Genomic DNA, 27,729 nt, shown 5'->3' with positions numbered 1-27,729 from the left:
GAACTACCAAATCCCCCTTTTCTTCCGTCCACGCTGACACTCACTCACTGAATCGACAATTGCACTTTTTTAAATACCTGTTCTTTTCTATACATACTTAAATAAAGATTATGTTATTAAAACAATTTTCCTATGACGATGTGAAAAGCCAAGCTCCGCCCATTAAGCAATTATCAACAAAGTAACATCGCAGCATCGTAAGGTCGCCAAAAGGTAAAACAAACATTTATTTTAGTTATTTATTGCCATATATACTAAATAGTCAATAGAAAGCCGTTAAAATGTATTAATATGTCACAAATTGTTTTTGAATGTGTCGACATTTTCTTCTTGGGAACACAAAGACTTTGTTGTTTAGACATCTCATGCTAAAAAATAATTCGGGGCGTGTTGCGTAGTCTAGTATTTATTATTCATCATTATTTAATTTTATTGATGTAAAAATAACTCAAAGCTTTTTAACATGTTCTTGTCCACTTCGTATTTCAACCAAGCTAACATGTTAGCCTGGCTACGGACGTGACGTAGGCGTTTGTTATTGTCAGCCTCGCTAGCAGTTGTGGGCGTGGCTTACGAGGTAAACAGACGGATTGACGGAAAAGGAAGTGTATGAAATTCAATTAGTTATCGTTTAGTTTAATTTTATTCTAGGTTTATCTGTTGAATGTATTTGACTTTGTGCCTTTTCCGTAGGCTGCTTTTGTGAAGATGATGCCAGCGACAGGATTGATTGTCAGCAACTAGTGAGGCTTTCATGTTTTAAGCCCTGCTGTCATTTGGTCACATTCTTCATCATCATCTTTACCACAAAATGTCGGTCCCCGAGCCGGCATCAAATACTGATGCGTTCAACTCTCTGACAGAGGAAGTCGAGGAGAATCTCGTAGCAATGGCCGAGGCAGAGCTCACCTGCCAACCAATCCATGCAGAGGAAGACACCCCTCGGATTGACAAGGAGGTGGAGCTAACAGGAATTGGTCCAACGAGCGATAATTCAAAAGAAGACACGCCGGAAGGCGAGGTCAAGAAATCAGATGCAATTGAGAGATCATTAGAACTGACGGCCGATAGTTCTGGCAAACTGCTGGAATCTGGAGACTCCTCCTCTTTCTCCGTTCCCAGTTTGGATTTCTCCGAGGCGGCGACGGAAAATGTGCAGGAGGCGGATGAGGGTTTTGTGGCGGGGCCAAACCTGCCGGCCAATGAGTCGGCGAGTTTGAAAGGCGAGGAGGCGCCAGGTAAGGGTCGACTAGATCAGTGTTTCTTGACCTGTGGGTCAGGACCCTGAACTGGGTCGTGGGTCGTTTCCCTAACAGAGTAATGCTAAGAAGAAGAAAAAACGTTGGGTTGATTGCACTCCTTTTTAGTGGATGGCGATAATGCCTTGCTGGGAGTTCTTCTATCCGCTTGGTCGTTCGTCACGTTTGAGAGGGACCACATCTCATTTTATTTTCTAACCATAATAATCAGAAAATTAGTTTTTATGGGAAGGAAAAGAGGAAAACAGTGACAACATTGGTCGAGTGGAAGGAAACTTTCACAAAATCAGAAAATTGTGTATGAGTGTCTGCCATTGAAGCGCTTCTAGGAGGTTCAGTAAATGGTTTAAAAATGTTACATTTGTAGCTTTTTACCAGTCCTTATTAACCACACAACTAAATATGTTTCAATGATTAAGTATATACTTTATTAATATTTTGAGTATTTTATAGTACGTGGCCACATTAAAGCATCTTTAGGGGGTCGCTTTTACGCGATGTAGGTTTATATGCAAGTATATACGGTACTCAAAGTCGTTTTGGTTTGGCTAGTCATTTAGTTTTTTTTTTTTTAGTTTTTTTTTTAAGGTGAATATATTCTACACTAGCTGCTTTAAATTGCACAACCTTTTCATTTGACATGTTTTAGAAGAGGAATTGTTTTCTTGATTTGGGTCGGTGATTGTCTTTTGAGTTGAATAGTGGATCCAGAAGTCAAACCAGTTGAAGACCAGTGTACTAGAAGAAGATGTCATTTTCAGGTCTTGAGTGTAGTTCCCCCTCCTGTCCACAGGAGACGTTGCTCCTGCAGAGGCTCCGGTGGAGGTTCCGGTGGAGGCTCCGGCGGAGGTACCGGCATATTACCTTGTCAAGTGGATCACTTGGAAGGGGAAGAAGACGCCAATAGTCACTCAGAGCGAGAACGGACCCTGCCCCCTGCTCGCCATCATGAATATACTTTTTCTTCGCTGGAAGGTAAATATACTGTAGTAATCCCTCGGTGGTTGGAAGGTAAATATACTGTAGTAATCCCTCGGTGGTTAATAGAGGGTCAACCCCCCCGTGAAAAGTGAAAATCTGCGAAGTAGCGTCGCACCTTCATAAAAGCCCCCAAGGGTCAAACTTTAGTAACGAAATAACAACTGCAGATCTACAAATAAAAAAACAGAATTGCAGATGAATAAATGGTCTTTATTGTCTTTAATTAAAGTACAACAATATTGGATGGCTTCCCCTTCCAGAGTAAGGAAGCGATTTGAAGAGTGGCTAGCTAGCTACATGCTGGGATTGGGTAGTTTGAGGGGTGGCTTAAGAGAGTTGTTATTTTGCCTAGCCGTAGCAGTAGAGCCGACTTGCACCTTCGCTATTTGCTTTCTTACCTGATGTTTCCGCAGTTGCTTCCTGTACCCCATAACAATCCAGGGGGCACTCTCCGGTGATGACCATTTCTGTGCGCACTGACCTTTCTCGGAATCTGATATAAAGATTTATTTTCAATGTAGCTAAATGCTTCCCAGTTTTTTTTGGGGTGACTTGTGCACCTGCCCAGCTGTTTGACCAACAGCATAAACCCGCATATCACAGTGGCCACAGACACAGTCACGCCCTTCCAAACATTTGCTGTGTGCTGTCTGCTCAGAACACAATGCACGATACGTTGATATCAATGACAATTGGGACGATTCAATTCAAAACCTGCGAAGCAGTGAACTAGTGACACCCGAAGTGTCAAGTAGCGAGGGGTCTCTGGATATAATGTGTGTGTCTTCATGTTTGTAGGCGAAACTCCCAGCTCAGACAGAAGTTGTCACCACAGAGGACCTGATGGCTCACCTGGGTAAGCTGCCACCTCCATGTGTCATAATGACGTCATGACCCCCCTTCTGTGTGTGCAGGTGAGTGCGTCCTGTCGGTGACGCCGAGACAAAGGACTAACGGTATGGAGCTCAACTTCCAACAGGTACACAATAAATCTGAAGAAAAGGCGGGACTTAGTATAGCGAAAAGGCGGGACCAAACCATACAGGGGTGCTATTCTAATTGATTTCAGAACATGAGCGACGCCATGGCGGTGCTGCCCAAGTTGTCAACAGGCCTGGACGTCAACGTTCGCTTCACGGCCGTCACCGACTTTGAGTACACACCTGAATGCATCGTTTTCGACCTATTGGACATCCCGCTCTACCATGGCTGGCTGGTGGACCCCCAGGTGAACACCAAATTCCCGCCCCCCAATATTCCGAAAACCTCAACGGACACATTTTTGACTGCTGATTTGTGCACGTCGGCAGAGTCCGGAGATGGCGGCTTCCGTCGGTAAGCTCAGTTACAACCAGTTGGTGGAGAAAATCATCAACTACAAACACTCTGATGACAGCACCCAAGTTAGCGAAGGTACAAATGAAATATTAACCCTTATAATACTAACAAAGTTGGAACACAATAAGTCTTTTAAAATATGCATCTCAAACCAGTAGCCCTTCCCACTTATCAGTAAGAAGAGACAAAGTAGTGGTCGACTGAGCCTATTTTAGCCCTGCCCTATTCATAATAGCATAACACAATAGATTATTTCAGAAATACACATCAAACTGGGAGCACTTTGTGCTAATGAGTAAGAAAGAACAAAGAAGAAGTGGTTGACTTCTTCTATATTTTTTCTATCCTTATAATGATAATAATAATTGAGTAATGGTAATAATGAACAAAATTGAGTGTTTTTCTCAAATTTGAGAATGCGGCTTTAAATCAGGTGTGCTCTGTAGTCCAGAATTTACGGTAGTGCAGAACGTATATACAGAGTTTATACGAGAGCTTGAAATCCTTGAAAGTGCTTGAACTTTAATGATATGTTGTAAATGATGGAAAAGTGCTTGAATTTTGAGAAACCCCTTGTAAAGGCCTGAAATTCTTGCCATGTTTTTCAACAAGTCAGCTTAAAAATGACGCAGGCACTGCTCTCTGGTGACTTTGCTTTGCCATTGCATTTATTCATCTGTTGTGATTAACAACAGCCCGCATTAGTTTGTATGACCTTGTGCACTGAAATGTCATCGCCGCCTACAGGTCGCGTCTCAGAGGGAGTGCATGCTACACCTAAACAGGGCACTAAGAAATGTGTATTAGTGCAAGTATTACATATCAATTATGGACCTTTATTATATACCAGGGGTCGGCAACCTATGACACGCATGCCAGCAGTGGCAGGCAAGGGGTGAACCAGTGGCACGCGAGCGCACTGCAAAATAATACAAATAATTATGATTTTTTTTTTTAAAGCACATTTTTACCTGAAATTAAGACATTTTCAGTTGCGTTCAGTGTTGTTTAGGGGCTTTACGGTAGCGCCCCTCCTCCTCTGCTTCGTGTGTGAGCGTGTGTCTGCGCTGCACCTTGCACAGTAGGAAAAATCCCTGTTTTAACGCAGCCACAGAAACACTGGCGCGCGATAAATTAACAAATCATTAATGCTCCTCTAGCGAAAAAAATCTCGTTCTTTTCAGCCAGCGTGGACAGATGACTGGGGCATTGTGCAAATAAATGACCGTGCTGTTTGTGCATTATGCCTTGAGAGTGTTGTACGTCGCACATCAAGTGTTAATCGTCATTATAAGACTAAATATGAACATGAATTAAAGGATGAGTCTGACAAGGCGGAGACATTGAAACGCGTTGTGTCCAGGTACGGCCAGCAAACACAGACCCTGAAAACCTTTGTCACTGCTAAAACACCACCACTGAAGCAAGTTATCACATTGCTCACTGCATAGCAAAGCACGGAAAACCATTTATATCTTCGACCAAATCAGCTGTTATTTCTGTTGCACCTATTTTCAAGTAGCCTTCTGCCTTGCTGCTGTTATTTCAGTTTCAATATTTTCTGCAATAAGATTTCATTGATGAATTGTATGGTAGCTGTCCATAGCTTGTTTTTGATTGTAGTTCATTGTTGATGGAGAATGGTTGATTGTGGTTGATTCCTGTGGTAAAAAATTGAAGTCGTGGATGTCTACAGGATTTCCACATGTTGCTCACATTTATTTTTTAGTTTATTGATGAACAAGGATAGTGGAAGATAAATTTGTCAGTTATATGATTCAATGTACAGTATATACATGTTGTATATTAGGACTGGTGAAAAATTACAGCTGTCATTCATTCATTATCTGCATCGCTTATCCTCAGTAGGGTCATGGGGGTGCGGGAGCCCATCCCAGCTATCTTCGGGGAGTGGGCAGGGGACACTCTGAACTGGTTGCCAGCCAGTCGAAGGGCACTCAGGGACATACAACTCACTCGCTCATTCACACCAAGGGACAATTTGGACTGGCCAATTAACCTGACATGCATGGTTTTTTTGGGAAAATGTGGGAGGAAACCTGAGTGCCTGGATGAAACCCACGCAAGCACGGGGAGAAAATGCAAACTCAACACACACACACACTAACCACTGCGCCGCCGTGCTGCCCCAAATTACAGCTCTGTCGGATATTAAAAAAAAAATGAGTCATTGATCTTGGTGTGGCAAACTGATTTAAAAGGAAATTTGAAAGTGGCACTCACCACCAAAAAGGGAGTCGCTTCGCAGCGCTAAAGAGCCGCGTGTTGCCGACCCTCGCCCTAACCCTAGTTCCAGCGAACACCCTAAACCTAGCTCCAACACAAACCCACGACTCGAAAACTAAGCCCATGCCACTACGTTTTGTATTGGCTTGACTGCAACCAGTTCAGGGTGTCCCCTGCCCACTGCATGAAGATAGCTGGGATGGGCTCCAGCACCTCTGCGACCCTACTGAGGATAAGCGGTGCACATAACGGCTGGATGGATGACTGGTGATTGAACCCACAACCCTGAATGTAGAAAGGGGTCATTTTACCAGTTGAGATACCGGTAATGTGGAATGCTTAAAACTAGTGATGTGCTTCTCCGGTCAAATCCCTGAAGCGTGCTCTGAGTAATTTAGATGAGTGGTTCATGAACCGCAAGTTTGAAGACAGCAAAGCGAGTGTGCCCAGGAAATTATTCGTTATGTTTGAGTGAAGTACGAAAAAACGGCAAAGAAACACTATAGAATTCCCTTTACTTCACCTGGAACGTAGGTTTGATCCCCAGTTAAGACGGTACAAATCTGATGGTTTGGTTTTGGTTGGAGCTAGGGTTAGGGTTTTGGTTAATTCAACAAAAACCCTAAATCTATCTTGATTAGGATCAAATCTAGAAACCTGTATGAATAATACAGGCATTTTTGCAGCCAAGCTACCAGTTCTGCTTCAAAATTCTAACGCTAACGCTTGCTCAAACAAAAACTACCAGTTATGGCTGTAACGGTAGTTCAACTGAAAAGAGGCCTGTAATGCACCCACTAGGTTGAGATCGATTCCTAGTCAAGGCAGTACAAATTCTAGTGTTGGGGTTTCGGTTGCTTCAAAAAAAAAAAACCTTATTCTAGACTTTGTACTGCCTTGACTGGGGGATCAAACCCAGAACCCTTTAAGTGTAATATAGGTATCTTAGGAGTTAAGCTACCAGTGCTGTTTCTAAAAAAACTCTAACCCTTACCCCAGCTCCAGCCGAAACCCTAAGGGCTCCTTTAAGACTTATTGTTCACAGTTCTTGTATTTCCTTCACAATAATTAGTTAAAGGTAATGAAAAGGTTGACAGAGTCTAGATTAGCCCCAACCTAATAGTAAGATTTTAGTAATAACACAAAAAGTTATTTCAGAAATGCCTATCAAATCGGCCATTCAACAAAGTAGCAGCTTTCATCTTCAAGAAGATTTAGATAGATACTTTATTCATCCCCGTAGGGAAATTCACACTTTGACCCGCATTGTCAAAATCTCGTCTTTTTCCCGTTTGTCGTCAGGTCTGGTGGCCGAGCACTTCCTGGAGTCAACGGCCACTCAGCTGTCCTATCATGGCCTTTGTGAACTCAACGCCGCCGCCAAAGAAGGCGAGATGTGCGTCTTCTTTCGCAACAACCACTTCAGTACCATGATCAAACACAAGGTGGCGACAAAGTTCATTTTCAGTCAAGAATCAGCACGCATGCTAACTAGCGTCGCCTGCAGGGCCACCTGTACCTTCTGGTGACCGACCAGGGCTTCCTGAACGAGGAGGGCTTGGTGTGGGAGTCGCTCCACAACTTGGAAGGAGACGGAAACTTCTGCGACTCTGATTTTCGTCTGTGTCACCCTCCTCAAAGGGAGGCTCCCGCCGCTGCAGCTCCCCCTAAAGGTCCCCCGCTGCCTTGCGACCAACAGCAGCAGCGGCAAATTGACCAGGTAGCAGGGGTTTTTGTGTCCACAAAAGGGCATCTTTTCAACTTTCTAACTAAATAAAGACAGATTTTGGACGTTGGATTTTGGTCAAATCTGCTGTGTTTTAGAAGTCAGTTTTTTTTAAAGCCTATCATATGTAGTCCATTTTGTCCCCGAATTAAGATCTTTTGGGGCTAAATCTGTTCAGTTTTATGTCTAAAATAAGGTCGTTTTTAGCCTGCGCAATATTACCAAATTTTGTCCCAAAATAATCCAGTCCCCAAATAGATGTTTTCTAAGTCTTATAGACCCAATTAGGGATGTTGGATTTCAGGCTAAATCTGGTCTGCTTTAGACGTCAAAAATGAGGTTGTTTATAGCCTATCCAACAGACAAAATTTAGTCAAAGAGTATTCTTTGTTGCGTCTATTCGTCCCTAAAAAGGTATTTTTAATGTTTCGAAAAGGATTTATTTTTCATCTGATAAAGATGGCTCTTGGACATTGGATTTGGGGCCAAATCTGTCGTTTAAGCCTATGTAACACGTGCCAAACTTGGCCATGAATTAATCTTCGTTTGGTTTATTTTGTCCCCCAAAATTTGTCTTTTCAACATCTCTAAATATTAGTCTTTACATTTCTCATGCACCAACAAACATGGATTATGGACGTTGATCTTTTGCCCTATTCTTGTCTGCTTTAGAGATCTAAAATGGTCATTTTTAGCTCATGCAACATTGAACACATTTAGTCAAAAAATAGTTTTGCGTTCAGGTAGTCTTCACATCTTTTCAATGTCTTGAATGTTGTCTTTTTGAATGAATGAATGAATGAATGAAAACTATTTGAAACATAAAAATAAAAACAGGACAAAAACAATGAGTTAACAAAATAATGTTACATAACATGTTCTAAAAGGGGTAGTCAGAAGCAGATGCTTAGTCTTTTTAACCAGATAGCCGTCATCTCGGAGGTTGGACTTGGTGCTAAATCTGTTTGGTTTTGGATGTCAAAAATTAGGTTGCTTATATCATTTTCTCCAAAAATGGTCTTAGTTCTGTTTTTTTTGTTACCCGAAGGAGGTATTTTCAACATCTTCAAAAAGACCGATTTGGGGATGTCTTTTTAACCAAATAGATGTCTTTTGGGCGTTGGATTTGGGGCTAAATATTGTTTATTTAGATGTTCAAAATTTAGTTTTACCCAATCCAGCGTGGACCAAAAGTCCCTAAATAGAGGTCTTTTCAACAAATAAATACGTCTTCTGGACATTGGATTCTGGGCCAGATCTGCTCAGTTTTAGCCATAAGAATGTCATTGTCATTAGTCTATGCAACATGGACCAGATCAAGTCCTGAAATTGTCTCTGTTGTGCTTATTTAGTCCCCAACTAGATCATCCTGAAAAAGACGTCTTAACTAAATAAAGACGCCTTATGGATGTAGGATTTTGGGCTTGAATGTGGTCGGTTTTAGACGTCAAAAATGATATTGCTTATAGCCTGTCCAACACAGACCTAATTTAGTCAAGCAATATTCTATGTTGTGTTTATCTAGTCCCCAAAATACATATTTTTACCAAATAAAGTGTTTTGGGCTAAATCTCGTCTGTTTTAGACATCTAAAATTAGGTCATTTTAGCCTACTCAACATGTACCAAACTTAAGTCTAAAATTAATTTTGTTATGTATATTGTGTCCCCAAAGATGCCTCTTTTCAACATCTTGAAAAATGTCTTCTCACGTTTCTCACCGGGCAAAGATAGGGCTAAATGTCGAAAATGAGGTCATTTTGTGTTTATTCAACAGAAAACAAATTTAGTCTGAAAAAAAGTCTTAGTTGTGTTTATTTAGTCCTTAAGAAGACGTATTTTCAATTTATTAAAAAAAAGACGTCAACTTTGGTTTTATGTGAATAAAGATATATTTTCAGCGTTGGATTTTGGCCAAATCTGGTGTTTTCTAAATGTCAAAAATTAGGTAAGCGCGCAGTGCTTAGCGCTTGTGTGGCACAGTTCATGTCATGGGAACCTGTCGTGGGTTCAAATCCAGCTCCAGACTTCCTGTGCGGAGTTTGTATGTTCTCCCCGTGCTTGCGTGGGTTTCCTCCGGGCACTCCGGTTTCCTCCCACGTTCCAAAACCATGCATTTCAGGTGAATTGGCTGGTCCAAATTGTCCATAGGTGTAAATGAGCGAATGAGTTGTCTGTCCCTGTGTGCCCTGCGATTGGCTGGCAACCAGTTCAGGGTGTCCCCTGCCCACTGCCCAGAGATGGCTGGGATGGGCTCCAGCCCCCCGCGACCCTAATGAGGATAAGCGGTACGGCTAATGAGATGAGATAACCAATCCAACATATACCACATTTAGTCCAAAAATATTCAGTTATGTTTTAGTCCTTAAAGACGTGTTTTCCACTTTATTTTAACGAGATAAAGCGGTCTACTCGGCGTTAATTCTGCGGCTAAATTCAATCTGTTTAAGACGTCTAAATTGGGTTTGTTTTTATCCGATACAACATGGAACAATTTTAGTCTAGAAAGTCTTAGTTGTGTTCCCAAAAAAGAGGTATTTTTGACATCTTGAAAATGGCGTCTTTTTAACCAAGTAAAGATGTCTTTTGGATGTTGGAATCTGGGATAAGTCAGGTCTTTTTAAAACACACACACATATATATATATATATATATATATATATATATATATATATATATATCCCATGATCCAACATGGACCAAATATAGTCCCAAAATAGGCTTTTTGTGTTTAGGAACCTAAAAGTGTTTTCAGTGTCTTGACAAAGTCGGCGTTTAACCGAATAAAGACGTCTTTTGGACGTTTGCTATAGGGCTTAATCTAGTCTGTTTTGGAAATCTAGTTAGCCTATCCAACGAGGACCGGTTTTGTTGTGTTTATTTAGTGCCCAAAAGATGTTTTAAAGAAGATGTCTTTTCAACTTTAGTTTTAACCAAATACAGACGTCTTTTGGACGTCGGAATTTGGGCTAAATCTGGTCTGTTTTCAATATTTAGCCTATTCAACGAGGACCAATTTTAGTACAAAAAGTCTCTATTTAGTCTCCAAAGGGTTTCTTTTAACTTCCTAGAAAAGATGTCTTTTCCTCTTTCTTTTGTACAATTTAGCATTTTTAGCCTATCCAACGTAGACCAAATTTTGTCCTAAAATGTTTGTTTGTCTTGTCCCTGAAAAGACATATTTTTTTACGTCTTTTGATTGTGTTTTTTTTTGTTTCAAGGACTATCTGGTCGCAGTGTCCCTGCAAGAAGAGAGCGCCGGCGGAGGGGCTTCGGGACCCCTCAGCGATTTGGAACTGGCCCGGCAGCTGCAGCAGGAAGAATACCAACAGCAGCAACAGCAGCAGCGAGGACCACAACAGGCTCCTCCACAGGTAACCATGGCAACAACAACACGCTCGTCCATCATTGTTCTTTTTTTGTAGCCAACAAGTATATTCCTTTTAGGTCAGAAGTCAGGGGTCTCAACAAGGAGGGGCCAGGAGAAGAGAAAAAGACTCAGATTGTGTCCTGCTTTAACCCCTCCCCCTCAATAATGCCAAACCTTAGTGCTTTGTGACTTTGATTCGATTTTATTGGTCCAAAGTCACCTGTGATAACAAGGCCCTCCCACTCTGGGTTACGCTTATCACTGTTTTACATCCAAAGTCGGGAATACATTTTTTTTGGACATGGAAAAATGTATCATGTTACAGAAAATATGCAAAAATAATATTAAAAAGACAAACTTTTCACATTCAAACAGTTTTATTTTCGCATTTTTATCAAAAAAGGTAAAAGGCAACTGTACTTTTAAGCTCCATGGCTTGTTGGCATTCTTCACAAAAACAAAACAACAAAAAGTTAAAGCTAGCAGTTGCTAGTGGTGTGCTATGTCAAGTCTTTAAAAAAAAAAATCCTACTAATCTGTCCATAAAACCAGTTACTTTATTCTAGTAAATAAAAAAAGTTAGCTGGTTAGTACAACCTTACAGGAAAATATAAATATAGACTGTACATTTGTTAGGATTCATATTAAAGTGTTATCGTTGATATCAAGTCTTCGATCGGGTCCTTTCAATGTAAACGAGCCTCCCGATTGGCTGGAGTCGAATCGTAAAGGAATGTAGTGACGCCAATCAGAACGGAGACGAGTCGAGTAATTCTTTAAAGGTCAGAGTTCAAGGAATTTGGGTCTGTTCAAAGTGTATGACATCGTTGTGATACTTTGTTATGACTTCTGAGCAACAAGGTCTCAAACTTTGATATGTACCCCGACCTTCAAAACAAAAAAACGCCCTATTTAAAATGTAGCGTCAACGTGAAATCGCTAACGGACCTTCGTTGACCGTGTAAACAAGCGCGGCTACAGCGATCATGCTAACGTTTAGCATCAACGGCACAATGACCAGACGTCATCGGAACGAAACATTCAGCGGGTGTCGCGTGTGCAAGGTTAGCGTAGACGCTAAAGCTAACAAGCTAGGCTAGTGCGGAAAATCCGGCGTGAAGGAGGACGGTTGGCGAGACGACAGTAGCAGAGGGTAAAGAAACTGAGAAGGAGGGGGGAGAATCTCCCAGCATGCATTTGGTTGGGTTTCTAAGACATCTAGTTAGCTCGTTTTTAGCCTAACCACTCGGACATGATACAAAAATACCGGAGGTCTCTTCAACATCTTGAAAGACGTCTTTGAAACTTTTGTTTCAACCAGATCAAGACGTTGGATTTTGGGCTAAATTTGGTCTTTTTTTATTCATCTAAAAAAAGTTTGGGGCGGGCCCACATGGACTAAATCTAGTCTATACATAGTTAGAGGTCTTTTAACATCTAGAAAAAGACTTCATGTTTATTTAAAACCAAATAAAAATGTCTTTTGGACATAGGATTTTAGACCAAATCTGGTCTCTATTAGACATCTAAAAAATTAGCTGGTATTTAACATTGACATTATATAATCCAAAACTACCTGGCGTTTATATAGTCCTCAAAACACATCTTTAATGTCTACAAAAAGGTATTTCCCGGTTATTTTTCAACCAAATAGAGACATTTTTTTGGTGTTATTAGATTTTGATGTCTGGTTTATTTCAGACATCTAAAATTAGGTAGTTTTGACATGGACACAATTTCGTCCTAAAATAATGGTTATTGTGTTCATTCAGTCCCCAAAAAGACAAATTCTCAATATCTAGAAAAATACGTCTTTTCAAGTTTTTGGGGACCAAATAATGACATATTTTGGCCTTGGATTTGGTGCTATATCTGGTCTGTTTCAGACTTCTGAAAATAAACACTATTCAGCCCATTCAACGTGGGCCAAAAATAGTGGATGTGTTTATTTAGCCCACAAACTGAGGTCTTTCTAACATCTAGAAAAGGAAGCTTTTTTAACGCCTTGAAAAAAAAACATTTTTGTCAACATTGGTTTGAGGTTTTTGGGACGGAATCTCGGCATCTTTTTTTTTTTTTTTTTTTTTTTTTTAAAGTCTCAACCACTTTTTGCCAGGTGGGAGGAATTAAATAGCAGCAACGGGAGCACATAAAAGGGAATGAAATGGGCAGGAAGAATGCAAAAGATAGAAGCGCAAAGCATGTAGTCACATGATGCCGTTGGTGACGTACTGGAAGGAATCGTAGAGCTTGGTTGTGATGGAGCGCACGGAGCCGTCCACGAGCCTCTCCACCAGAAGTTGAAGCTGCTCTTCCGTCAAACTCATATGGAATCGTTCCTTCAAACCGCGGATGGTTCCGGAACCCTGGAAGCAGGCGAGGTGCGACCCTGGACCAAGAAAACCCCATATTCTGTCTCACTTAGGTCTAAACCCACAGAACAGAGTGGCAAATCCAACCTTGCTGCATGATCTCCACAATGTGTAGAACTTTGTCCATGTGCTTCCTGGCGGCGATCATCCCCTGCAGCATCAGCATCTTGTAGTAGACGAACATGTCGCCGTCCAGGCCGCCCATCACCTAGGGGCGGAGTTAACATTAAAGGCGGCCATTTATCGTGAAAATCTGCGGCGCTCACCTCCACAAAGTCGGCAGTGAGCTTGAAGGCCGAAGTCTCGAAGCCCAGGTTGCGCGGTGAGCTGGAAAGGATGAAGCCGAAGTCTATGTGGATGATGTGGCCTTCCGAGTCCAGGAGGATGTTGCCGTTGTGTCTAGGGGAAGCAAAACAGCCGAAAACAAGCTAGCAGCTAATGCTAGTAGCAGCAGCGGCCAAACTATCCACTGACTAGTGCTAGCGTCTGTGACAATAGCGAAGGGCATTTCTAAAATGAAAACGTACTACCAGAACAGCCCGGCGTTGCCGTAGGTGGTTTGTTGGAACGTGTGCATAAAAGACAATTGCATCAATCAAGATGTTGATTCCGATAGAAGATTGGATTGGGCGGCTTGGAGTGGTGGGTGGCTGGGAGCTGCAGTAGCCAATTTGGCCGCCAGAGGTCATTTGTGACCCCACAAAAGCATTTGTTAATCAAACGTTGGTATTTATTGGGCATGCCTTGACAAGCTAAAGACACTAGCAGAGGCCCAAAAAACTAACTTTTCACAAAAATCTGTTTGACCGTTTCGGAGCCTATAAGTCACATACACACAAATCGGGATTCATAAAAAAGTTTATAGTTAGATGGAATTTAGATTTAGATAAATCGTCTCATTACTATGCATATACTGTGTTATTACTGTAATTGATAAGTTCATTCCGTTTATAATATTGGAAACCTGCAAAAGAGAGCAAGATTTTTTCTTTACAACTTATAACGATCAACAAGGGTTTCTTTTTACTTAACATTTTTTCCGGCCTATAAGGCGCAGCGGATTACTACTACTCATCTAAGCGCTAGAAGTACTGGTCAGAAAATCCAAATAATATAAGCTAATTTCATTGAACATAACTAAAATTAATTGCTTTATTCCTAAATGCCAACCGTTTGTAATCATGCATTGCCAATTCAATTTACCATATTTTTGAGAGCTATACGGCGCACTTTCAAATATCCGGCAAGATTTTTAATTTTAAAATGTGTCTTAGAGTGGCAAATACTGTAATAAAAACATTGTATCCCATGATTTATTTAGATGTTTATTGTCCCTTTGTGCAATTATTGATTCCCGATAGGTGTATAGGTGCTCGTTTCTGAATTAAGATGGGACAATTGGAAAAGAGATTGCATTGGATGGCAGTACTTTATTTTGGCTTTTATTGCACTTTTGTTGGTTGTTTTGACCATTAATACCGGTTTACGTCATTGTCACTATCGCCCAATCAAGTTGCTGTCCTTTGACACCCTTTTCCACATCCAGATCCGATTTTGGAACCTAAAGGTTTTAAAAGAAAGGTCTCTGGGAAAGCCCTTTAAAAAGGTTGGCTTACTTTATTTGAGGTTTAGCTTCTCTCCCTGTTCTCCTTGCAAGTTAAAAATCCTTATTTTGAGTGTTTTCGAAACTTGAAACTTCTCGATTATTACTGTGTCATTACCTTTTTTACAACCTTGTTACTAGGTTCTAACTAGGTTATCACCGGGATGTTATTTCAAGGAGTGGGGCTAAAGTAGGTTAGTCAAAAATCACCGTATTTCCACATCCATAAGGCGCACATAAAAGTCTATGGTTTTCTTCAAATTGTGCATGTGCGGTGTAACGGGGCAGACATTGTTTAGGACACCATGAGGGTGCAGTTCACACTGCAGACCTTAAAGCTCAATTCAGTTTTTGGGGTGAAATCCGTTTTTTTGCCAAATCGTTCACATTTCCAACCAAATGGGACTTGTATGCGATTGCCTGTGACTTCTATGCATTTCCTGTGTAACCGCGACAAGTGCCCCACATGCGCAGAAAAGGACACATGACGTCACACGCAACGCGTCCATTGTTTGCGGAAGTTCTCATGGATGTTAACTCTTCCATTAGATTTGCTATTATTTCTATTGTATTTTACGAACTGCGGACCTAAAAACCTCAAATTGGCCAGAAATTTGAAAGCATGCTTTATAATTTGGGTGCCTTTTATACAATAAATTACGGTGGATTAAATTGGAAATGCATAGTCGTAATTAAATTGTGCTGTATATAATAACTGTTTCCCGCGACCCTACTGAGGATAAGCGGTGCAGATAATGAATGAAAAATGAATGAATGATAACTGTTCTGCCTTTGAGAAACATTTTGTGGAATTCGAGTGCCATCTTGTGATTACATGTTAATTTTTTGTTGCCAAAATTAATGTAATTGGTGAAACCATATGTCATATTGTTGATTTATGTTCTATGAAATGGTTTTAATCTGCATGTATTTATTTTTTATGCAACCATAGCCAATACTGTAGTTTTAATTCCATGCGCCTCATAGTCCAGTACATCCTATATATATCACAAAAGACTATTTTGGGGGAGTGTGCCTTATGATCTGGTGCACTTTTTAGTGCAGAAAATACGGTAGTTTACTGTGCAAACTAGGAAGTGAGAAAAAGGATGGTACAGATGAGGGGGATTAGGGTGTCCCCTAGGTCTAGCTGTATAGCTATCTTGTTATTATGTCTTCTTCCCAAGTATACTGTAGGTTTGCGTGAAAACATGGTTGCTGATAGGTTTACTTTAGCATGACAAGCAGCAAAGAGGAAATTGTAGTACCTATCTTTGACCTGCAGGAGGTAACAGACGAGGCTGTAGGCGGCACAGCTCTGCACAAAATTCCTCTGTGCACTGAGAAACTGTTCCGTGGTGAAGCTGCCGTGTTCTTGAAGGAAGTAGTCCAGTAGCGACAGCTGGCTCTGCTTGCGTACCTGACGATTCGAAATATTTAGAGAAAAGGGAAACCAGGAAGTGGAAACGCCAAACTCCGCCCACCTGATGCAGCGAGACGGCGTTGAGGACGGGTTCGATCATGCCGCTGTCAGAAGACATCACCAAGATCTTGTAGGGTTTGATCCACAGGGGCAGGCGCTCCTGTCGCCAAATAGCCTGAAGAGAAGCCGACGTCATGCGCAAGCGGCAATGGGCGGGAACGAAGAACAGGCGGACGGCACCTGCAGCTGCGTGAGAACCTGATACGCCAAAAGTTCTTGCCTCAGGTCGTCCCCGCACTTGACAATGACAGGAAGGAGACGCCAGCCGGGCAGGTGGCCGTAAGGGGACGTCTCCTGGATACGCCTGAGCAAAATATTCCAGTTTTGATTAGACAATATCACCGGGAAATGGCGTCATTGTGGCCTACCTGACTTTTTCCTCCCAGGGTTCCTTGAGTGTGACGGCTGAAGGGTCTTCAGGGTCCTTCCTGAAGGAAGTCTGTGTCTGCGCCAAGTTCTCTGACAGGCGGCGCCTGCAACTGATTGTCAACGGCAACCGGCACGGAAAGTGTCCTTGGACGCCCGCCACTCACCTTATGTCCCCGGCAGCAATGAAGACCTCCCTGCTCTCCACGCTGGTCAGGCTGTCCACCGAGAATTGACTTAGGTTGTCACTGCTGCTCGTCTGAACCTCCGAAACAAAGGAACAGTAAACAGGAAGTAACGAAGGAGACGTTTGGTGCCGCCCGGTGACCCTGGCATTAAGATCATTGATTGGATTTAACAGTCCGCCACTAATCCTACCCACCAACAAACATCAAATCAATGAAAGTAATGAAGGGTTACTAGTTTTGTCTGCTTAGTGAAATAACATATTACCATGTCGTTAATGTGTTATTACTATGTTATTACTACATTATTGTAAAGTAGCACAGTCAACTACAAAACCATCTTTCTCAAGAAAAAGTAATGAGGAAACCCTCTGTTGCCCCCCTGCTGGACCAGACATTAAATTAACCCAATATATATATATATATATATATATATATATATATATATACATATACATATACATAGCAGACACCAACCTTGATTGGACTTTAAAATAGCCACTAACGCAAGTAGCAGCAAGGGTCAAACTACCTAAATGCGCTAACATTGGTGACGTCACATTTATTTGTTTTGCCTTTAGTCAAAAAGTCAGCACAGACTAAACAACCAGACTAAACCAAATAAGTTTACATGCATGAAAGTCTGAAAACGACCATGTCAATTTTTCGTGCGCTTTCACGTGGCCTTACACAGCCATAGTATCGAGATTATCATCATCTTTATCTGACTTATCATTGCATGTCCACGCTGTGATCCCAACCGTTTTGGAGCCTAGCCACGCTTTCTTCATTAATTAAAAAAACTCGAGGCTCATCATCCATTCAAAATGTTCAAAGATTAATTTCCGACACAGTTTCCATATTGTTTTTATCTTAATTATCATCAGGGTTCTTACACATTTCTCATGGCCAAATTCAAGCACATTTGTAGGACATTCAAAGCCAATTTTCCAATTTCTCCATTTCTTGGTCTCTTCATCTGGCCTCTTGGGCGCAATGCGTAGGAGCGATGACGCTTCACATTGAAAAATGCCAAACGAACTAATTACAGCTGCTATAGGTCACGGGGAAGAAGAAATGCAATGGCAAAGCAGAGCCTTTAAAGAAGGCGTGTCGATGTCATTTTTAAGCAGACATTTCTTCTTCATTTACCGTGTTGTCCATGGAGTCAGACTTCAGAGATACATTGCAACAATTCCAAGCATTCAAAAGTACTTCACCCAAAATCCAAACCTTTTTCAAACCTTGAGAAATCAACATTAAAATTCAAGAATTTTCAATCATTTTAACCTCCCGTACAAACCCAGTGTCATTTGGTCATTGTGGCTCTGGAGGTAATTTAGATCATTCAATTTGGTTGATAACTTTGCTTTAATTAGAATTGTCTTATATTCTTAACCTGTTTTAGGAAGTTTGACTAAATGTTTATCTTGTTTTTGCTTGAAAAATAAATATTGGAAAGGGGTTCCAGTCTGATGTGCATTTTCTGAGGGAAAAAAAAAAAAAAAAAAAAAAACATCTGTTATCATGTCATACTGTGTTATAATTATGTTTCTATGTTATTACTATGCTGATAATATAAAGAGCGCTCACCTCTACCTGCAACTGCCCGATGTCATCAGTGGCCCAAGCATCATCGTCGTTGTCGTAATTGTGCACGCCGGACAGGTTGGGGGCCACGGGAGCGCCGCTAGCATCGCAGTCCAGGTTGTCGGCCGAACGGGCCGAACGGATTTGGGTCTCTGAAATGCGGGTGGGGACGTCTGACGTCTCAAAGTTTTCGCACTCCAGCACCTCTACGTAGATGATGTACGGAGCCTATAGAGATATTTATACATATATTTAATTTTACTGGTCTATCGTTCGTCTGGCTTTTTTTTTTTTCAAGCTACGTCGCTAGCTAGCCAGGTTCTCGGCCGCAACCAACTTGTCCTTGTTTTCTCATATTTTTAGCTTTTGGGGCTGATTTTTGTCCAGCAAAGTCACTAGCTAGCCTGTGTATGGTGATGCCCTTGCTACAAATACAAACCCAGCAACGTTCCTACCTTGTCTTTGGAGTTGAGCACGGCAGCTTGAGTGTGCGGGATTCGGACTAGGTGATGGTGGAAGTCGGCGGTGGGCAGCCACACCCTGGCGGGCAGTTTGTGGTTGAGCAGGGACAGTTCCGAGATCAGCCGTTGCGTTTTCTGCTCCTTGTTGGGCAGCGACGCCAGCCGCCGACCGATCGCCAGCAGGGACTTGACAAGCTCACGCTGGGGGCGCAAGCGCTCCGGCTGAGGGCCAATCAATACTTTACTCCGGTGCTCTCTGAATATTGCCCCTCCTCTCCTCACCTCTTGTCGGTGCGCCTCCACTTTGGGGTTACTTCCTGATCTTCGCAGGACGCCGCCCAGCCAACTGGATGCGGCAGCGGCGTCCGACTTGGATCTCTGGTGGCTTTTCCGGGAGGGTGAAGGGCTACGAGGGGGCCGTAACTCGTCGGATAATATCAGTTTGCGCAGTTTGGCCCCCCGAGAATGGCGTTGGGCTGAGATGTGCATGTCGGACGAATAAGCTCCCAGCAACCAGGCGCACAACAGCGAGAAGACGATGCTGCTGCTGCACCGGTGCAGCTTCCCACCCCAAAAAAAACTCACATTAATTTTTGTGTGTGCACGTTCATTTAAAGTTATATTTAATTTAATTTTAAGTGTACGATAAAAGTGCTTACGTATAATCAACAGTTTCTTAATCTCATACCAGTAATCTTCAGCCAACTGCTCCCCGTATTTTTGGTTGCAATTCCCCTTACTAAGCGATAATGTACATTGTGAACACAATGCGGCACCTATTTACTCACAGAAAAACAGAATAGAATATTATAAGTCTATGATGACGTCTTATAGCCGTGAGTGAAAAGTCCAGGTTGGAGACTTTTTTTGAATAAATAAAAAAATCCCACATAAAAATTGTATACAGGTACACAATTTAAAATGATCAGTAAAAATATATAATGTACAGTAAGGTAAAAACGATAAGGTTGACAGGCGTGCCATCTTGCAAACGCACCACGTGCACACATTTCTTACAGCGAATTCCTCCATGTATAATGCTCAAATTAAACTCACATTTCCTAAACATCATCTGATTTATCTTATTACTGTATTCTCTATCCTAATTTAATTACTCTTGGAGAGTGTCCGTAGACATAAGTAATAAGTGCTTTATAGCTATTCATGGTTCAAATTAGAAATTTGCGACACGTTACTGGGACGAGTTAAAATGGTATAAAAAAATACCACTGCATTATCGAAAATTTACAGAGACAACCAGAAAACTTTCTCGTTTCTCAAACGTTCCATTTGCGGCTTGAGTCACACGACACACAAATAAAAAACACCATGTCAGAATGAAGTCTATTACTCACCAAATAAGGCCGGAGGGCGTCGCCCACCTCACCGTCCATGTGCACGTACATACTGAGGAGTTGCGGCAGGTAAAAGTCGACGTCAGCCGGCGGGAAACCGAAGAGGCGGTTCCCGATGTAGGCCTGTACGCCGGGCTCCTTGGACTTGAAGAGGTAGGCCACCGCCATTGACGCGTCAAAAAGTTTGGACTGGAAAAGGCGCAAGAGCCACGACGAGCCGTCCGACACCGGCGAGAGGATGGCAGTGCCAGCGAAGCGCTCCTCGTCTTCTTCTTGAATGGCGCCGTCTTGATTCTGCATTTGGACCTTCAGCAGTACTTCCTGGCAGGCCTTCAGCGCCACCTCGGCGTCAATCACTGCTTACAAGTTGGAAAAAGGTATAAAGTAGGGTTTTAAACTAAAGACACTTTTCAAGTAAGGTCTTAAAACCTGTGTCAGAGTACATAGGGTCTAGATTTTAGGTCAGATTTCAAAGTAAGGCCTTCAACACGTTCAGATTGGGGTTTTAAATTAGCGAGGTCTTTTTTTGCCTTTTTTAAGTAGTTCCCAGGATTTTAGAGTAGGGTACAGGCTTAAATTGTGTCAGGGTTTCAAAGCTAAAAGTAGGGTTTGAAGTTAGTGATGAGGCATCAAAGTAAGGTCTTAAATTATTTTGCCTTTTTAAAATAGTTTACAGGGTTTTGGAGTAAAACATTGGCTTAAATTAGGTAAAGGATTCAAGGTAGGGTATTAAGTGTTAAGAGTTCAGGTCTTAAATTTGCAGAATGGCATCAAAGTACAATGTTAAATTTATTTTGAATTTTTAAAGTAGTTCTCAGGAGAAGTATCGGTTAAACTTAAATCAGGGTTTTAAAGTAAGATATTGAACAAGTGCCCTAGAGTTTCACAATGAATTGAAATCTGAAATCGCAATGTGACGTAGTGAGATTGCGTAAGGAGTAGATGTACAATGCATTCTCCATGGCGTTATCTTTCAATCTACATTGAACTTTTACCCATGAGTTTAACCAGCCTGTTTTTGGATTTTCAATCAAAGCCCCCTAAAGATTACAGCATTTTTAAAACTCTCCTTTACTTAATAGAGAAAAGAATAAGCTTAAATAATATGAAAACGCTCATTAAAAAATAAAATAAAAAGGGGAAATAAAATGCCAACAACTCGGCGTCGGAAATACGCCTTGCAATGGTTTAGTCCAGGGATGTCAAACTCAATTGAACTCGGGGGCCACACGATTGAACAAACATTCTGTCAGGGGCCGGACGAGTAGATTAAAGAGAAAGAAAATGAGAGATAAAGAAATAAGAGAAGGAGGGAAGGAAAAGGAGAGAGGGTGAGACAAAGAAAGAAAAAGGGAGAGAGCGTCAGAAACAAAAGAGATTTAAAAAAAAGTCGTGAGAGGGGGAAAGAAAGGAGAGGAAGAAAGAAATCCAAAGAGAAATAGAAAGACAGAAGATAAGAAAAGAGAAAAGAAAGCGCAAAGGGTAGGAAGAGAGAAAGAGAAAAGGAAAAAAGGAAGTTAGAGCATACGAAATTAAAAAGACACAAAGAGAAAGAGACAAAGAGCAACAAAGGAAGAGAAAAAGAGAGACACAGAGAGTGAAAGAGACAGAGATTGGGAGAAAAGGGGTGGAAAACAGAGAGAGAGAAATAAATACAAGTACAGTGTCCTTGTTTGAGGCACCTGGCTTTGGCAACATCAAGTCTACATATTTCAACCTGCAGCTTGTTTTTCTCTTGCGCTTCTCTGAGTGTTGTCTCGCCGGCCGGATTCAATCCCTTAGCGGGACTGATCTGGCCCGCGGGCCGCCTGTTTGATACCGGTGGTTTAGTCCATTTATTTTCTAGCACTGCTCTGGAGCTAGAGTCAGGGTGAAACTGGGCCAAATCATGTTTTCCACGAGAAAACTGGTAATTTTTTTCTAATATGCTTCTAATATGCAATGGACTCCGCCGCTTCATCACTCTTGCTGCTGCTGGACCTTAGTGCGGCCTTTGACACTGTGGACCATAATATCTTACTAGAACGGTTGAAAAAATGAATTGGTCTCTCAGGAACCGTCCTCTTATGGTTCAGATCCTACCTCTCTGATAGGACGCATTGTGTTAAATATGGGGAAATGACATCTGAGCCCTTTAGTGTTACCTGTGGTGTTCCGCAGAGTTCAGTACTTGGGCCCCCTTCTTTTCAGCATTTACATGCTTCCATTAGGTGATATTATTCGCAAGTATAATGAGATTCCATTGCTACGCAGATGACACTCAACTATATCTTCCGATAAACTAAACTGTGGAAATTTGGAGGCCTGCCTCACTGAGATAAAAGAATGGATGTCACTTAACTTCTTGCGCCTTAACTCTCAAAAGAACGAAATGTTAGTTATTGGTCCACCTAAATGCTGTGACTTGTTCTCAAAAACTGCTCTGAACATTGACAAATGTAATATCACCCAGAGTGACTCAGTCAAAGATGTAGGTGTCATATTTGACCCCGATCTATCCGTTCAAACACACGTGAAGAATATTACTAGAACAGCTTTCTTCCATCTTTGCAACATTGCTAAAATTCGTCCTATACTGTCTCAGTCAGATGCGGAGATTATAATTCACGTGTTTGTTACTTCCCAGCTCGATTCCTGTCATGCACTACTCTCTGGTCTCCTGAAGTCCAAAATTAAGAGCCTTCAGCTGGTACAAAATGCTCCAGCGACGTTTTTAACTAAGACAAGAAAGTTTAATCACATTACCCTGATTCTAGCTAACCTGCACTGGCTCCCTGTTAGCTTAAGATGTGATTTTAAGGTTCTGTTGGTATTATACAAAATCATGCATGGACTTGCTCCCTCACATCTTTCAGATTTAATTTCCCCCTATGTTCCGGTCCGGAGCCTTCGCTCTGAAAACGCTGGTCTACTAGTCATCCCAAGAGCCAAGAAGAGATCCGCAGGTTAGAGAGCGTTCTCCATCCGGGCCCCGGTGCTGTGGATTGCTCCTTCCCCTGAGATTAGATCTGCAACCTCAGTGGAAATGTTTAAATCTAAGCTTAAAACACACTTCTACTCTATAGCATATGAATAACATATTTTTTATGTTGATAATATCTGTATTATTTGAGGGGATGGTGTCATAATAGTCTGTAGTTTGCAATAGTCTTTGATCTGTGCAGCCCTTTGAGACTCTTTATGATTAAGGGCGTCACAAATAAACATGACTTGACTTCACAAAATAAGATCTGAAAAACATTATGAATTCTCGTAAAACCATAAAGAAATTTGAAGAAGTATGAGTGAATCAGTAAAATGTTATTAGCTTTACTTACATTAATGGGACAATGTGTTTTATCGGACCACTAGATGTTGCTGTTTTGTGAAGTAGGGGTGTCAAACTGTCACCTCGCGGGCTGCAATTGGCCACCGGGCCACATGTTTAAGAGCCCTGCCCTACACTGTCCGCCTACCAGGGTCTCCCAAAATTCTATGAGAAACACTGCTCACTATGATTTAGTTCTCAAAAAAAAAAAAAAAAAAGAATACAAAATGCACTTTTCTTATAAAATCCAAAATTGCATCGAAATTGCATTACTAGTCTGAAATATCGCAGTTGTTTTTTTTTCCCAAAATCGTTCAACCCTATTAGATGCATAAGTCACCTGTACATACACTCTTCTATTAGTCTCCAAAAAATAAAAATCCTGATGGCACCATGTCATAAACATGTTTTATGATGAATATCTTGAATATGACAATATTACAACTTATTTTTATTTGTAAAAGATTTTGAATAATAAAAAATTAATGCATCAAAGGGTTAAAGGTTTTTTGCTTTTTTAAAGTACTTGCCAGGATTGTAAAGTAGGGGCTTAAATTAGGTCAGGGTTTCAAAGTAAGTTATTAAATAATTAATATTAGATAAAACTTCAGAGTAAGGTCTTAATTTAGTGACATGACAGCAAAGTAATGCCTTGGACTTGTTTTTTTTTTTTAAACTTCTCTAAATCAAAGTTCAAAGTCGGGTTCTAAAATTAAGTACAAGTGAGGTTATAACTTAACCATTTAAAGTGTTGTATTACACTTGTGTCATTGCTTCAAAATAGGAGTAAACGAGGACATAACTTCAGCATAATATAGTAGCGATTTAAACTTGTGCTATTGCAAGTAGGGTTATAAATCAGAGTTTGTGTTTTAACCGTGGCTCACCTTGGGTCTCACCATCCGCCCGATCCAGAGGCTCCGGGGATGCGGGTTCGGGCGCTTCGCTGCTGAGGCTGGCGCTGCTGCCGCCCGGGCTGGAGCTTCGTGGGCTGGCGCTGGGCGAGGATGGTTGCTGGTCCCGGGTCTGGTGGGGGCGAGGCGTGGGCCGGCGGCGCCGCTGGCGGCGGGACGGGCCTTCCGACCAACTCTCGGACCCTCGAGACGAGGACGACGACGAGGCGCTCGAGGGTGAGGACGGGCACGAAAAAGCGGTGGGCGACGAGGACGAGGGGGTGGGCGCCGTTGTGTGAGCAGGGCTCAACTGGAGAAGACGCAGAGCTGGGGAGAAGGAGACCTGGGTGTCGGCCATTTCTGTGAAGGACGAGACAGGTACAGGTGTACGTCTTTATTTGAGTAGCTCTCAACGTGAGAATTTTGATATATGAGTTTTATTTGGAACAAATATATCGCTCGCAATATGAAGGAAAATCCAGGTCAAGTAGTCCCAGAGGCTACCACTAGAGACCGCTCACTGCTCGTGACCAAGAACAGATTAAGCGTGTATGAAGAGGTACAACTGTATGCATGGAGGACATAGCCTGCTTTAGCGACCTCAGCAGAACTAAACACATCCTGAAAGACCCACCTCACACTGTCAACTATGTTTTCGAACTGCACTGTCGCAGTCATGAAACAGTCTTAAAGTGCAATACCCAGTTCTTTAAGTCCAATGTTTTGGTTAAGTACAAAATTCTGGTTATGGAGTTTTTATTTTAGATGTTCTCAGCTTGATTTTAAAGAAGTTGTGAAGAAAAAGTATTTTATTGCAGAAAAAGTATTTTTTTTGTACTGATGTTTTTACATTGTACTGTTTATTTTTATACACTTGATTTCATTTCTCTAATTTTGTGCTAATAGAAGATTGCAGTTGTTGTTGTTGTTGAGTCACTCAAGGCGCCTAAGGTAATCCTTAGTAGCGCTAGACTCGCTCGTGGGAGGCTCCGTAGTTCTCCGAAGGAGAAGGGGCTGCGACTGTCCTGTGCCGCCAGGCCTGACGGGGTGCGACCCAAGCAAACCAAGCAGACGAAGCCTCTAAAGTCCTTAGTACGTTCGGACAGGCCGGTGCATGATTTATGGAAGCCCCGTGCCGTGGGCAGGTAGTACAGGTGATTGGGGTGTGGTCGCAGCGAATGGTTCAAAAGTACCACTGGCATTTGGACTGGGGGCCAGGGTTGCTCTCGATGTCGCCCGCCCTAAGAAGAACAGAGAGAGGAGAGTAGAAGAGAGAGAAAGAGAGACAGACAAGAGTAAAACGCAAAAAAGGGGGAAGAGAGTGAGAGAGGTGGGGAGAGAGTAGGAAAGAGAGGGATAGAGAAAATGAGAGACAAGATTGTAAAGGGGGAAGAGAGAAAAGGAGAGACAAATAAGGAGAGAGGACCAAGAAAAAAAGAGAGCGAGTCTAAGGGGATTGAGTTGGATTCGTAAGGCTCCCCCGGGAGAGAGCCCTTCGCAGGACACCGCAAGAAGGTTCCTAGTCTTTGTCCTGCGATTGCAGTTGTCATGTTGACTAATGTTAGGTTGAAGGTCTTTATCACGATACTCAAATTGATCATCTGACTCCAAATTAATGAACATAAATTTACCAGTGAAACTGATATTAACCTTGGCTTCACCTCTCCTAACAATTATATGTGCTCGTTCTGTAAGAGAGAAGACCAGGAAACCAATCATCCGAATCACCCGAGATTTTATTCCTAACAGCAAAAAACTAATACAGTATCGGGGGCTCGGGTCCCTCTCAATACAATCAGTGCTTCCCTGTGGCAATCAGGGAGGGACACTTTTCCCGAGGAGGCCCGAAGAGTTATCTATACAATCTTCAAATCAAGACCGCAAAACACTACCCACTCCCATTTTATTGGTTACATGACATCTGCAATCGGTTTCTTAAGATGGTTATTGGCTCTTCTCCGGCAGTCTCAGATGACGCTCTTTCTTGCGTACGCGACTGTCTGGGGTGCAGTTCCGTTAACACCACACCATCTGGCTTCCCAGGAGCGGGGATTCTACGCTCAACCTTGGGCCACCCTTCCCTTCGGTTTCTGTTATGTCTCTCTAGCGATTAAGCCTAAAAAACAACTATTCTACGTATTTGCAATACAGCTTTGAATTATTGAAAAACAGTTAGCATAACACTACAAAATAATAAAGTCCTTTACTATTTAGTTTTTAATGCAATATCGGGACCTGGTTAAAAGTGCATAATCCTGGTTATGTGTAGTGTTTGTTTGAGATGTGAATACTTTATATTAGAAGTGAACACTTTATATTTTTCTATTTATGAGTCTTTATATTGTATATTTTTGTCAACTGAAGTGCAGCTGTTCTCCCGCAATACAATGATAATCAAGAGGAATCTGATAGTCTAAAATTTTCAGACTGACAACCGGGAAACCTCCTCGTTTCTCGAACAGTTACATTCCGTTTACGGCTCGTCACGTGTAACAGAAACTTGATAGTCGGCCCAATCATGTTAAATGATTAAATGAGAGGAACTGTTCCAGACAATTTACAAGGGCGTCACAAGGCTGGAATTAATTCCTAAAGGACAACACATCTGGAATCCATCTCATACACACACCAAAACATGTTGAAATGATTTATCCCGTTCAAGAAAAAAGGAAAACACTACTACGCACTCTACTCTTTAACCTCTGTGACGTCGTTGCAGCCTACTTTGACGTGACGTCACCAAACAACGCGACAAAAAAACTTTATGGACGCGTGACGTGTCCGCGCATGCGCAACATTGCCTAAAACGAAGAATTGAAAATGTTGGCAAACGGCAAAAACCAAACGATGAAATTATCAACACAAAATGTCGAAGAGCTGAGACTGACCAGGTCTGAAGCCGACCGACAAGGGTCTCGTTCGACGCCGTCCAAATGAGTTGCGGTCGTTCTAAGAGTCCTCTTCGACATCCGTTTGTCTGTTTAAAGTCTCGACGTGTCGTTCAGGGTGTTGCACTTGCGTTTATTTCGTTTTTTTCCGGTTGTTTTGTGGTCGTCTTTGACGAAGCTGCTCGTTTTGTTTTCAGCCAGCAGTGACGCAAGATCAATTAGCAAGACATGACGCGGCGGCACCGCACTTCCGGTTTTAATTGCCGTAATAAAAGCATTCCAATTGGTTTTGGAATGGGATTTCCT

The 27,729-nt window shown here is 41.9% G+C and overlaps 2 protein-coding genes across 9 annotated transcripts; one reads left to right on the top strand and one right to left on the bottom strand.

The window, feature by feature from the left end:
* mindy1 (MINDY lysine 48 deubiquitinase 1) lies at positions 1-11,292 on the top strand. Of its 2 annotated transcripts, none has more exons than XM_088328656.1 (11): positions 1-213; positions 694-1,238; positions 2,053-2,234; positions 3,039-3,096; positions 3,155-3,219; positions 3,310-3,468; positions 3,551-3,653; positions 7,128-7,270; positions 7,333-7,545; positions 10,772-10,924; positions 10,998-11,292. In XM_088328656.1, exons 2-11 carry the CDS (start codon positions 812-814, stop codon positions 11,067-11,069), a joined length of 1,575 nt encoding a protein of 524 aa, XP_088184782.1. In that variant the 5' UTR covers positions 1-213; positions 694-811; the 3' UTR covers positions 11,070-11,292. The 2 variants fall into 2 exon arrangements, with proteins under 2 accessions (XP_088184782.1, XP_088184783.1); XM_088328657.1 differs by lacking the exon at positions 1-213 and adding an exon at positions 564-607.
* LOC148370868 (phosphatidylinositol 4-kinase beta-like) lies at positions 5,188-27,671 on the bottom strand. Of its 7 annotated transcripts, none has more exons than XM_088328651.1 (14): positions 27,424-27,671; positions 24,530-24,895; positions 20,336-20,694; positions 18,975-19,541; positions 18,529-18,747; positions 16,912-17,009; positions 16,747-16,851; positions 16,559-16,682; positions 16,380-16,493; positions 16,164-16,315; positions 13,559-13,691; positions 13,380-13,500; positions 13,153-13,309; positions 5,188-5,239 (listed from the first exon to the last, which is right to left on the bottom strand). In XM_088328651.1, the coding sequence occupies exons 2-14, from the start codon at positions 24,891-24,893 to the stop codon at positions 5,203-5,205; spliced, it is 2,550 nt and encodes an 849-aa protein (XP_088184777.1). In that variant the 5' UTR covers positions 24,894-24,895; positions 27,424-27,671; the 3' UTR covers positions 5,188-5,202. The 7 variants fall into 7 exon arrangements, with proteins under 7 accessions (XP_088184777.1, XP_088184779.1, XP_088184774.1 ...); XM_088328653.1 differs by having other exon boundaries at positions 16,912-17,003; XM_088328648.1 differs by having other exon boundaries at positions 18,523-18,747; positions 27,424-27,670.
* Between the last annotated feature and the right edge of the window lie 58 nt (positions 27,672-27,729).

The sequence above is a fragment of the Urocampus carinirostris genome, chromosome 2, assembly GCF_059441175.1.
Source record: "Urocampus carinirostris isolate Australia breed hairy pipefish chromosome 2, RoL_Ucar_1.0, whole genome shotgun sequence".
NCBI lineage: Eukaryota > Metazoa > Chordata > Actinopteri > Syngnathiformes > Syngnathidae > Urocampus > Urocampus carinirostris.
The sequence above is the reverse complement of the archived record's forward strand: the minus strand, read 5'-3'. Positions and strand labels throughout refer to the sequence as shown.

Bases quoted from the DNA above. Each gene is read 5' to 3' on its own strand.
- mindy1 (XM_088328656.1), top strand. From the start codon at position 812: ATGTCGGTCCCCGAGCCGGCATCAAATACTGATGCGTTCAACTCTCTG. The intron at 2,235-3,038 runs GTAAATATACTG...TCATGTTTGTAG, and splicing joins TACTTTTTCTTCGCTGGAAG to GCGAAACTCCCAGCTCAGAC. The intron at 7,546-10,771 runs GTAGCAGGGGTT...TTTTGTTTCAAG, and splicing joins AGCAGCGGCAAATTGACCAG to GACTATCTGGTCGCAGTGTC.
- LOC148370868 (XM_088328648.1), bottom strand. From the start codon at position 24,893: ATGGCCGACACCCAGGTCTCCTTCTCCCCAGCTCTGCGTCTTCTCCAG. The intron at 18,748-18,974 runs GTAGGAACGTTG...ATATCTCTATAG, and splicing joins TGCTCAACTCCAAAGACAAG to GCTCCGTACATCATCTACGT. The intron at 16,852-16,911 runs GTGAGTGGCGGG...AATCAGTTGCAG, and splicing joins ATTGCTGCCGGGGACATAAG to GCGCCGCCTGTCAGAGAACT.